This window comes from Malus domestica, chromosome 01 (assembly GCF_042453785.1).
Source record: "Malus domestica chromosome 01, GDT2T_hap1".
In the NCBI taxonomy this organism is placed as follows: Eukaryota; Viridiplantae; Streptophyta; class Magnoliopsida; order Rosales; family Rosaceae; genus Malus; species Malus domestica.
This window is the reverse complement of record NC_091661.1, coordinates 29,314,640-29,327,553: the sequence shown is the minus strand read 5'-3', so window position 1 is coordinate 29,327,553 and position 12,914 is coordinate 29,314,640. Positions and strand designations below refer to the sequence as shown.

General features: G+C 40.2%; 1 protein-coding gene across 1 annotated transcript; it reads right to left on the bottom strand.

The window, feature by feature from the left end:
* Positions 1 to 10,086: 10,086 nt before the first annotated feature.
* Positions 10,087 to 11,846, bottom strand: LOC103440053 (sorbitol dehydrogenase). Its single transcript, XM_008378741.4, has 3 exons — positions 11,545 to 11,846; positions 11,121 to 11,425; positions 10,087 to 11,035 (listed from the first exon to the last, which is right to left on the bottom strand). Exons 1-3 carry the CDS (start codon positions 11,672 to 11,674, stop codon positions 10,364 to 10,366), a joined length of 1,107 nt encoding a protein of 368 aa, XP_008376963.3. The 5' UTR covers positions 11,675 to 11,846; the 3' UTR covers positions 10,087 to 10,363.
* Between the last annotated feature and the right edge of the window lie 1,068 nt (positions 11,847 to 12,914).

The following is a 12,914-nucleotide window of genomic DNA, read 5'->3' as shown; positions in this document are numbered from 1 at the left end:
TTCGTACTCGAACTCATGTGTTTTCAATCCTCCTTCACTAAAGTTGTTTGTATAAAATAAAATAATAGTCACTTTACACCTTTTTCTATGACTAGGTTTAAAGCAAAGAACAAACCACCACCCCCACCCCCACATGTTTGACACTGAATTTCGCCGGAATTCTAGCGTTATCCACAATTAACAAGTCTAATCCACTTAGCGGAGAAAAGCTTCTACCACATGCCGTCCTCCATTAGTCTTGGACGGTGCATCCATTTTCCAAAGCTGCTAGCAGGAATTTTCCAAATATTTGGAGGCTGAAAGTGAGATTATCAAACGTTATCCAAATCAAGACAGTTGTAACAATAGTTAATAAGTTTGACTATGTCGGTTTGACGATCTAGGTTTGAGTATGTACTATGTACACGGTTTTGCTGTTAGTCATGCCCGTGTTAGGTTTACTCAAAGTGGAATCTGGAATATGCTGTCCTCCTTCGGTTTATTCCAAACAGTTTAATTATCCTTACAGCAAATACTTTGAGATTCAAATAATTTTGGAGATTATGTCAAGGGCTTCCTTCCCTTGATTTCATAACTTTGGAGTTTACAAAATTGTCGACAGGAAAAAAAAAGGAAGGTAACATTATAGTTGAACGGAAGCAAATTGAAAAATTAAAATACATGATAACAGGACAAAACGGCAGTATTATAAAAAATACATAATAACATGTGATACTGTCATTTTAACATCCTGGTTATGTGGTCCTATTCAACATTCCTAACACCATTTTAATTGTTGTTGGTCATGGAGAGAGGTAAATTCCGATACTGGGGAGCTCGAAAGGTAGGGTCTTGGTGGTGTTGACATCAACAAGTCAAGCAGCCATGTTTTCTTGCTCAAAAGGTTTGGCTTCCTTAGCCACTCCATTAATCGATTGGCCTCCCTTACCCATAATATTTTTGACACTTGCTCTGTTTTTTTCTGAAATGTATTGCTTTCTCTGTTTGCTTTGTGCTGTGTTTGTTTGAAAGGCAGAGTACTTGTGTTTTTTGATGGAGCAAGCTTGGTTAGGGTGTGGTATATATAGCAAACTTGAGAGTCATATTTGGTCAAGTTGGTTTGTATAAGATTAGGACAATCTAAACCTGAAACATTACTAATTCTTTTCAAAAACGAATAAATATTATTTTTTTTGGGGGGGGGGGGGGTGGACATTGCTTGATGTTTCCTAGAAGGAGTCCTTTCACATTTTACAAACTAATGACACACATGCGAAATAAGTCATACAAATTAATGTTTTTCGGTTATGTAAACCAAGAATGTTTTTCTGTGAAAAAGAAAAACAATTATCAGCTATTTTTGTAATTTTTTTTGTAAAAATGGTTAAAAACGTTTTTTGAGAAAATATTTTTGTAACCAATGTTTTGCAAAAATACAAGTGAATTTTGAAGAAGCTCTTGAAATGCCTACACAAGAATCACATAACTAGTATTTCTTGTAGGAAACACAAAAATATTTTTCTAAAAACGTTTTCAGATATTTTTAAAGCACTTCTAAACGTGCCGTATATATGTTTTTTGCAAAGCGCTCCATTTCTAATACTGTTTTCCTAACATATCCGGAAGAAGTCTAAGTCATTGTTTCGGCAAGACAGCCCTTTAACGTCAACAAGAAGACTAGCAATGACAGATAGGGGGAGGGATGGGTTTTGTTTTTTTGTTTTTTTTTTAAGAAACCTGCAACCCAGATCCACCGGCCACACATGGAGAGCTATGTCATTGGTCTCACTTGGCTCAAAACAATTGTTTGATTTATTTATTTATTTTTCGTCGGTGTTTCTTATCAATCAGATAAAATTGTACAATGTCAACTCTCTACAGGAACGAGTTGAGATGGGCAGTCTGTGTTGCCGCTGGATGCTCTAGGTTTCTGCACGCTTCAAAGATAAGTGACTAATTTCCACGTTCAGATATTTGTGGTGATAGAGTTGTGCGACTGTTGGCGGTTGCGAAGGTCCAGAAATTTCTCCAAGGAGCAAGTTTGGCCAAGTCAAAATGTCAAATAGGCGTGGGTCGTCACAAAGATATGGATAATGAGTGCCACGGCAACGTCGAGTCAGACACGCGCAGGCAACATATTCGGGTGGGACAAATTATGTTGGTTTAAGACAAACATGAATCAAGCAAGTTGAATAATACAATATATTAATAAGAGTTGTAATCGTAGATTTGTGGCGTCTCCCGCTTTTGACCGGCGATCAAATATGGCCTTTTGGACATGATAATGGCTGGTCTTGTTTTACTTGGTAAAAATGGTTGACGACGACACAGTGTCATATGGATGAAATTTGCAATTTATGGGAATTTAGAGGTTACTAAATTACAATTTTAGTTTTTAGTGCCTTTTTTTTTTTTCAAACATAATAGATAGATAGGGGGGTAGAGAGTTTTATGTGGGGGTGGGCACGGGTCGCGTTAGGACTAAATTGAAGTGATCGGATTAGACTTGTTTTAAAATGTAACGGGATGGACTGGGCTAGGTCCACATGTCTATTTACGTTATTTTTCTATTTATGTTTTTTTTTTTCATAACAGAATATTTAAATTGGTTTTAAGTACCACTGCAACATCTGCTTCTCCTTTGTAAACCTTGCCCTGTACAGAGTCTAATTAGGAGAATAGAATATTGCACACTCCTAATTTAGAAACCCAAGTCACTCTGCAATCCCAACCAAATCACACAAACAGCAAAATTAGCAAATTCCCAGCATCATAATTAAAATTCTTCACAATCCTAAAACAGAACCAAGTATGAAAGACTAAAACTATCACAGGAGATATATAAATAACTACAACAACAACAACAACAAAGCCTTTTCCTATTAAGTGGGGTCGGCTATATGAATCTTAGAACGCCATTGCGCTCAGTTTTGTGTCATGTCCTCCGTTGGATCCAAGTACTCTAAGTCTTTTCTTAGGGTCTCTTCCAAAGTTTTCATAGGTCTTCCTCTACCCCTTCGGCCCTGAACCTCTGCCCTGTGATCACATCTTCGAACCGGAGCGTCAGTAGGCCTTCTTTGCACATGTCCAAACCACCGTAATCGATTTTCTCTCATCTTTCCTTCAATTTCGGCTACTCCTACTTTACCTCGGATATCCTCATTCCTAATCTTATCCTTTCTCGTGTGCCCACACATCCAACGAAGCATCCTCATCTCCACTACACCTACGTGTTGATGCTTCACCGCCCAACATTCTATGCCATACAGCATTGCCGGCCTTATTGCCGTCCTATAAAAATTTCCCTTGAGCTTCAGTGGCCTACGACGGTCACACAACACGCCGGATGCACTCTTCCACTTCATCCATCCAGCTTGTATTCTATGGGTGAGAACGGTCGCTCTTTGGTATTTCCTGATCTCCGATCCTCACCCCTAACTCATTTTGGCCTCCGTTTGCACTGAACTTGCACTCCATATATTCTGTCTTTGATCGGCTTAGGCGAGGACATTTAGATTCCAACACTTCTCTCCAAAGGTTAAGCTTCGCGTTTACCCCTTCCTGCGTTTCATCTATCAACACTATATCGTTTGCGAAAAGCATACACCAAAGAATATCATTTTAAATATTAAGTTTATGATCTTCGCTAGATTGCTCCGGTCATTAGTGTGGATAAGTATGTAAATGGATAGAGACAGGAAGCAAACACAAGATGTACGTGGTTCACCCAGATTGGCTACGTCCACGGAGTAAAGGAGTTCTCATTAATTGTGAAGGGTTTACACAGTATATAGGTTCAAGCTCTCCTTTAGTGAGTACAAGTGAATGATTTAGTACAAATGACATTATGAAATATTGTGGAAGAATGATCTCGTAATCACGAAACTTTTAAGTACCGAAGTGTGGTATCGTCTTCACTTGCCTTATCTGTCTCATAGGTAGATGTGGCCTCTTCTTTGGAAGTACTCTTCCTCCATCCAGGGGTGGTATTTTTAACTGGTGGAGATGCACAAGGTAATGTATCAATTTCACTTGACGCTTACTTGTAGTTTCAGGCTTAGTCAAGCGCGATACAAACCATGTAGTAGAAGTCCCCCAAGTCGCCGAGCTAGGGGATCTGCTGAAAGAGGTGACAGACAAGGTAAGTAATCAGAGCTCCAAGCAATCAGTCCCAGATCAGAAGTTTGATTTCGAGTTCCGACTGATTGTTATCCTTCTCCTTATCTTGCAGGTAGCATGAAGGATAAAGAGAAGAAAAAGAGAAAAAGTGATATGAGATACTTTTGCTTTTGAATAAGTAACTTTCCACAGGCTTATTCTTGAACTGGACTGGAGGGTTTTCTTGTTTCCGCCAGAGTATAAGGCCGACTGAAGAATTTGAGGGTCAAAACAAGTCCATCAAATCTAGAGTACGTTCGACCCTGCTGATATGGGATACTTTTGCTATTGACAAAGTAGTGGATGTATCGGCACGTGTTCTGTTGCGCTTGTCTCCACATGCTTCCTTGTATCCTTCTCACTTGCCCTATTTGCTCCTCAGGCAGATGTGGTATCTTCTCGGGAAGCTGAAGATGTTGAAGATGAGTACTCGAGAGTAATGGGGTTCCAGGCAGTCAGTTCCGGACTGGAAGCTTGATTCCAAGTGTTGACTGATTGCTTTCTTTCTCCTTGTCTTGCAGGTAAGAACAAGGCCAAAGGAAAAGACAGGGAAAAAACATGATATGGGATACTCTTGCTTTTAACCCTGATGATATGAGATATTCTTGCTCTAGTGTAGCTTGTTTGCAGAGGTATTCTCGGGGGGAAAGAAAGCTGAGTATTTCGAGAGGCTTCGTTGGGAGTGCCCTCTCAGATATGAGGAAGGGTTGAGCATTTTTGCAGGTCTGCCTGTCCGTTGAGGATGGAGGTCGACATATATAGGAGTCTCCCTAACAAGGAGTAATACTATTTTTTTACCCTGCTTGGTCATAGCACGGTAGTGGGAGCTGCCAGCTTCACGTGTTTTAACTCTGTCAGAGCACTTTGAAAAAGTGGTCTGTAGTATCTGGAAAGCTGATGTTACGTGTGAAGATTACAGATAAGCTTTATCCAAGGAGATCTGGCTCTCGAAGTTGAGAAAGCGATGTGAGGATTACAGACAAGCTTTATCTAAGGGGCTCTCGAAGTTGAGAAAGCGGTGCCTCTTCGATTTTCGAACAAGCAATCCTGTCGGGGATCTGTCTTTCAAGATTCGGAGAATGGTGCCTCTTCGATTTTTGAGAAAGCAATCCTGCTAGGAGTCTGGCTCTCGAGATTCGGAGAGCGGTGTCTCGTCGCTTTTTGAGAAAGTAATCATGATGGGAGTCTGGCTCTCGAGATTCGGAAGACGGTGCCTCTTCGATCTTGAAGCAAGCAATCTTGTTGGGAGTGTTTTCTCGAATGTGAGTAAAGGTTAGGCCTGTTTGCTAGTCTACCTTGCCACGGAGCACAGAGGTTGACCCACAAGGACTTTCCAATTATCCAGCAATGGTCCTGTTCCTTTATCCTTGTGGGTAATAATATGGTAGCTAGACCTTCAAAATTTATGTGTCTAAACTTTGTTAGTGCTGTTTCTTTGCTATTCTTTTACCCTTCTTGGTCATAGCGATGTAATGGGAGCTGCAAGCTTCACGTGTCTAAACTTTGTCATAGATTTTTGGCAAAGTTATCTGTGGTACCCGTGAGCTGATGTTGCGTGTGGAAAGTGAATGATTGAACAGTAACATTCACGTGCTTTCTACTTCACTAGAAATCTTCGACATAATGCCCGTAATTTTCGCAAAGTTGAGTGTGCATGTGACAGGTGCTGACAAGGCTGAAAAAGCAGGTGCCTCTTCGATTTCTGAGATCGGCCCTCGTGGTCTCTGAGCAGCCCAGCTTTTGAGAAAGCAAGCGCCTCTTCGATTTCTGCGATCGACCTTCGTGGACTTTGAGCAGCCCAGCTTTTGAGAAAGCAAACGCCTCTTCGATTCCTGAGATCGGCCCTCGTGGTCTCTAAGCAGCCCAGCTTTTGAGAAAGCAAACGCCTTTTCGATTTCTGAGCAGGCGCCTCTTCGATTTCTGAAGCTCCATCGAGTGCGGATTTTTATAGAGGCTGGTATTAAGTTCCAAAGCACACTTGAATCTTCACCAGTAGAAGCTCCCTTCTTGCATTTCTAAGATCTTGATTTGTCCGACCTCTTTTCTCTTCAACACCTTTGAAAATGTCTGGCCCCTCCGACCGTCGTTTAGACTTGAATCTTGTTGAAGAGGCAGCCACGCCTTCTCCAGACAACATATGGCGCCCATCCTTCTTATCCCCTACTGATCCTCTTACCGTTGGGGATTCCGTGATGAAGAATGATATGACCGCTGCGGTGGTGGCCAGGAACCTTCTTACTTCCAAAGATAACAGACTACTTTCCAAACGGTCTGATGAGTTGGCTGTTAAGGATTCTCTGGCTCTCAGTGTTCAGTGTGCAGGTTCTGTGTCTAATATGGCCCAACGCCTATTTGCTCGAACCCGCCAAGTTGAATCATTGGCGGATGAAGTGATGAGTCTCAAACAGGAGATTAGAGGGCTCAAGCATGAGAATAAACAGTTGCACCGGCTCGCTCATGAATATGCTACAAACATGAAAAGGAAGCTTGACCAGATGAAGGAATCTGATGGTCAGATTTTACATGATCATCAGAGGTTTGTGGGTTTGTTCCAAAGACATTTATTGCCTTCGTCTTCTGGGGCTGTACCGCGTAATGAAGCTCCAAATGATCAACCTCTGATGCCTCATCCTTCTAGGGTGCTATCCAGTACTGAGGCTACTGAGGCTCCGAACGATCCCCCTCCAGTGCCTTCTCTTTCTGGGGCTCTGCCGACTGCTGAGACTTCTCCTAAGCAACCTTTGTGAAGGAACCCTCTTGTTTGTTTATTTTGACTCGTGTATATGTACATATTTGTAACTTCTCAGAGATATCAATAAATAAGCTTTGTTTCATTTCAACGTATTGTGTTAAATACACCAAAGCCTTCTTCACTAAGTTCTTTGAATTTTTCTTTTGTTGAAGCTTGTATGTTGAAGCTTTGTGAGTGGAGCATGTAGGTTGAGGTAGTGTTCCCTTAATTTCCCGAGTGGGGAAAACTTCTCGATTGGAGACTTGAAAAATCCAAGTCACTGAGTCGGGTCGGCTATATGAATCTTAGAACGTCATTGTGCTCGATCCTGTGTCATGTCCTCCGTTAGATCCAAGTACTCTAAGTCTTTTCTTAGAGTCTCTTCCAAAGTTTTCCTAGGTCTTCCTCTACCCCTTCGGCCCTGAACCTCTGTCCCGTAGTCGCATCTTCTAACCGGAGCGTCAGTAGGCCTTCTTTGCACATGTCCAAACCACCGTAACCGATTTTCTCTCAGTTTTCCTTCAATTTCGGCTACTTCTACTTTACCTCGGATATCCCCATTCCTAATCTTATCCTTTCTCGTGTGCCCACACATCCAACAAAGTATCCTCATCTCCGCTACACCCATTTTGTGTACGTGTTGGTGCTTCACCGCCCAACATTCTGTGCCATACAGCATCGCCGGCCTTATTGCCGTCCTATAAAATTTTCCCTTAAGTTTCAGTGGCATACGACGATCACACAACACGCCGGATGCACTCTTCCACTTCATCCATCCAGCTTGTATTCTATGGTTGAGATCTCCATCTAATTCTCCGTTCTTTTGCAAGATAGATCCTAGGTAGCGAAAACGGTCGCTCTTTGGTATTTCCTGATCTCCGATCCTCACCCCTAACTCATTTTGGCCTCCATTTGCACTGAACTTGCACTCCATATATTCTGTCTTTGATCGGCTTAGGCGAAGACCTTTAGATTCCAACACTTCTCTCCAAAGGTTAAGCTTCTCATTTACCCCTTCCTGAGTTTCATCTATCAACACTATATCGTCTGCGAAAAGCATACACCAAGGAATATCATCTTGAATATGTCCTGTTAACTCATCCATTACCAACGCAAAAAGGTAAGGACTTAAGGATGAGCCTTGATGTAATCCTACAGCTATGGGGAAGTTTGTCCTTCATGAGTTCTTACAGCAGTCTTTGCTCCTTCGTACATATCCTTTATAGCTTGGATATATGCTACTCGTACTCCTTTCTTCTCTAAAATCCTCCAAAGAATGTCTCTTGGGACAAACATGAATCAAGCAAGTTGAATAATACAATATATTAATAAGAGTTGCAATCGTAGAATTGTGGCGTCTCCCGCTTTTGACCGGCAATCAAATATGGCCTTTTGGACATGATAATGGCTGGTCTTGTTTTACTTGGTAAAAATGATGGTTGACGACGACACAGTGTCATATGGATGAAATTTGCAATTTATGGGAATTTAGAGGGTTACTAAATTACAATTTTAGTTTTTAGTGCCTTTTTTTTTTTTTACATAATAGATAGATAGGAGGGTAGAGAGTTTTATGTGGGGGTGGGCAAGGGTCGCGTTAGGACTAAATTGAAGTGATCGGATTATACATGTTTTAAAATGTAACGGGACTATTTATGCTATTTTTCTATTTATGTTTTTTTTTTCATAACAGAATATTTAAATTGGTGTAAGTACCACTGCAACATCTGCTTCTCATTTGTAAACCTTGCCCTGTATAGAGTCTAATTAGGAGAAAAGAATATTGCACACTCCTAATTTAGAAACCCAAGTCATTATGCAATCCCAACCAAATCACACAAACAACAAATTAGCAAATTCCCAGCAGCATAATTAAAATTCTTCACAATCCTGAAACAGAACCAAGTATGAAAGACTAAAACTATCACAGGAGATATATAAATAACTAAATCTAAAAAAGTCTGAAACTAGAAAACCCTAATTTATTTTCAATCCTAAATCCCTAAATCATAATACCTTAAAGTTGAAGGTAAAGGTGTCGACTCAGTCATACGGAGGAGATTACTAATACTGCTATCGTCGTTTCGAGTTGTTGGATTGCGTGATTTCGTCCCTTCGAGTTCGACATAAAGACTGATTTAAGTGAGAGAGACACAGCAACAGAGACAAAGAGAATCTTACATTAAAAACCAACTGTGGGAGCTGACTAGATAGACACTCAATAGTGGAGATTTAATCTCCATCTATAAGTTAACCCTAGAAACGGTTCGGGTCCAGGTCCTGTTTCCTCATCCATTTGGACCCGCTCCGCCTCACCCCATTGTATGTTTCTAATAGTTGGACCCGCCCCAATCCGCATTTATTTGCCCCAATTCACAGCTCTAGGACCTGTTTCATGTAAGAGAGTTTTTAGTCATTTGCATCAGGCGACAACTAAAATAAAGAACTCAATTGAGAGAATAGCCTATTTGCTTTAAAGTGTCCATAGAAAATCAATATAAAAATTGATAACGGTTATGTTTAATTTCTAAATGCATAATTGTTAAAGTTCTTATAAAAATGTTATTTATACCATTTATTTGTAACATTATTTGTACCAATTTTTATTACATAGATGGTACAAATGATGATAAAAATAGCTAGTAACTGTAGCGCTACTCAAATTCTTATAGTATTATAAGATGAAAATATTGATTGCATAATTATTGATATAAATCCAAAACTATCGTTTGAGTTTCACTTTGCTCCCTTGAAATTCATTTTTGTATCACTTAACCTCCTGAACTCAACTTTGTCAAAATACTCTGTTAGCTTCTTGGACGTCGCAATATGTAAGACCTACTTTTTTGCTAAGTTACTTGTACCAATAAGTTTAATATTCACAAAATCTTTATATTTATTAGTTGAATAGAAATTGTTTTAACACCTCTTTATATCTGGCTTCACTAGCACAAGAATATTTAGAGTTTAAAACTTTAGGGTGAAAAAAGGTAAAAGAAAATGCCTTGGGATGAAAAAGAGAGAAAAAGAGTAACTTGCTGCAAAAGCAATGAAGGCTTTCATCTTAAACAACACCATGTGGATTGATAAGTAAACGAAAGGTCACACACAAAATAAGTTGAGATGATTTAATTTCGACTGTGTACTTGTAATACTTATGTATGCTCCAAATGGAAGAGCGACCGAGACCTTGTGTTAAATAAACACAGCTTGTGATAAAAAAAAAAGTCATATATTGATTGAAGTATCTTTCCAAATAATGTAACATTACATAGTTCATATTTCTCGAAGGAAATAATGTCAAATAAATCAATTTACAACTCTGTACATGAACAAGCTTAGGTTCTACCATAAGGCTTTCCCCAACAGTAGAAACCAGAACATTGTACAAAAAAATAAAAAAATAAACTGTAGCTAATTTACATCTAAGATTTCCGAACCATCACAATTTGTCGTCTCAAAGAATCCGAAATTTCGTAACTTATAGCTAACTTTCTATAGATTAAACATGACTTTGATGGCGTCACCCCCACGAGCACTGGTAGCAAAGGCTTCTTCCACCTCCTTCTCGGTAAATCCAAACCGGTGAGTAATAAGCGGCTTCACGTCGATCTTCCCACTTCTCAAAAACTCGAGGCAAAGTGGCCATGTGTTCTTGTACCGGAAAACACCAACCACATCAACCTCCCTGGCAGCAGCTGGAGTGAGAGGCACTGTCATCATGCCGTGTCCCATTCCGACAAGGCAGACTTTGCCGCCGGGGCGAGTGGCGTTGAGACCCGTCGACATGGTTTTATTAAAACCCACACAATCAAAGGTCACATCCACCTCGGATTCCATTGCTTCTTTAATCTTGGCAACTTCGTCATCCAAATCCTCCATTTTTGTTGAAACTTTGACGGTGCCATCAGCGCCGAGAGACATTGCCATGGCTAAACGCTTGTCGTCCATATCCACAATGACAATTCTTGGTGCCCCGAAAGCACGAGCGGCCAAAACTGAAACCAGACCAATAGGCCCTGCTCCGATGATCAGAACAGTTGTTTCGGGACCAACATTGGCTCGCCGACATGCATGAACTCCAACACTCAAGGGCTCACACATTGCCCCTTCCTCCAAGCTCACATTCTCTGGCAGCTTGAAGCATAGATCCGCAGGATGCACAATCTGTTAAAAACAGATGGTCATTATTTACGGTCCTGATGCCATAGAATTCATATGTCACAAAGGTTAAGAAAGTCGAAATTTGTACCTGATTTGCCAAGGAACCATGAACCGGTGGGGTGGCGAAAAACTTCATGTCGGGGCAAAGATTGTACTGCCCTCCTTTGCACTGCTGACACCGTGAGCAACTGATACCGGGCTCAACCGCCACCCGGTCACCAGGCACCAGATGCTTCACCTCGCTCCCAACTTTGTCTACGATCCCAGCACACTCATGTCCGATCACCATCGGTTCTTTAACCTCAAAATCCGCACATTTCATGGTCCTGAGGTAGTGAACATCGCTTCCACAAATACCAACCGCCTTAATCCGAATCCGGACATCATTGGGTCCTAAAATTAAGAAATCCCAAGAGAACAGGGGAGCAGCATGTTAGCATCACTACAACGGTGAAAACCAAAAACCGAAAAAAAATAACGATGAATTTAAAAGAAGGGAGAGAAGTAAATACCGATACTGGGGAGCTTGAAAGGTAGGATCTTGATGGTGTTGACATCAACAAGATAAGCAGCCATGTTTTCTTGCTGAACAGGTTTGGCTTTCTTAGCCAATCCATAAATCTTTTGCCCACCCTTACCCATAATGCTTTTGATACTTGCTCTCTGTTTTTTTTCTTTCTGAAGTGTATTGCTTTCGCTGTTTGCTCTGTGTCTTCTGTGTTTGAAAGACAGAATAGTTGTGTTTTTTGATGGAGCAAGCTTGGCTAGGGTGTGGTATTTATAGCAAACTTGAGAGTCTGATTTGGTAAAGTTGGTTTGTAAGTTGGATAAGCCAACCCTGGAACATTATCTAATTATTTTTAGAAATTAATAAATGTATTTAATTGTGGGACATTGCCTGGATGTTTCCCAGAAGGAGTACTTTCACATTCTTACAAATTGTTGACACATATGCTAGATAAGTCAAAAAAATTGAAAAGTTTCGTTTTATATAATTACCAAGAGTGCTTTTCTGCATAGCACTCCATTTTTAATACTGTTTTCCAAACAGCCCTTTATATGTCATCAAGAAGACTAGCGATGACAGATTGGGAGAGGGGGTGTATCAAGAAACCTACAAGTGCAACCATGATCCACCGGACGCATAGAGAGCTATATGTGATCCTAACAATTTGTCTCACTTATTAATCTTTTAGGTCGTTTATGGTTAGTCAAACACAAGTTTTTCTTCGTAATTAAGGATCATATAAATTGTAAATCAGCCTTAATTCTCAACATAATCAACTCAGAGTATAATCAAAATATTGTAACTTTAGTGATTAAAACATTTATGTGTGTTTCAATCCCTCTTCATAGTTAACGATCACATAAACTGCAAATCAGCATCAATTCTAAACAGAATCAACTCATATTATAACCGAGATCTGGTAACTTGAGTGATTAAAGCATTTTTTTTTGTAATCGTGATTAAAGCATTTTCTATGTACTCAAACTCATGTGTTTTCAATCCCCTTTCTCTAAAGTTGTTTGTATAAAATAAAATAATAGTCACTTTACACATTTTTCTATGACTAGGTTTAAAGCAATGAACAAACCACCACCACCATCCCCCACCCCAGCCCCACATGTTTGACACTGAATTTCGCCGGAATTCTAGCGTTATCCACAATTAACAAGTCTAATCCACACTTAGCGTAGAAAAGCTTCTACCACATGCCGTCCTCCATTAGTCTTGGACGGTGCATCCATTTTCCTAAGCTGCTAGCAGGAATTTTCCAATTGGATTATCCAAATATTTGGACGCTGAAAGTGAGATTATCAAACGTTATCCAAATCAAGACAGTTGTAACAATATTTAAGTTTGACGATCTAAGTTTGAGTA

Coding starts and splice junctions, on each gene's coding strand:
- LOC103440053 (XM_008378741.4), bottom strand. CDS start 11,674: ATGGGTAAGGGTGGGCAAAAGATTTATGGATTGGCTAAGAAAGCCAAA. Junction 11,426..11,544: donor TTTCAAGCTCCCCAGTATCG/GTATTTACTTCT, acceptor TCTTAATTTTAG/GACCCAATGATGTCCGGATT. Junction 11,036..11,120: donor ATGGTTCCTTGGCAAATCAG/GTACAAATTTCG, acceptor TGTTTTTAACAG/ATTGTGCATCCTGCGGATCT.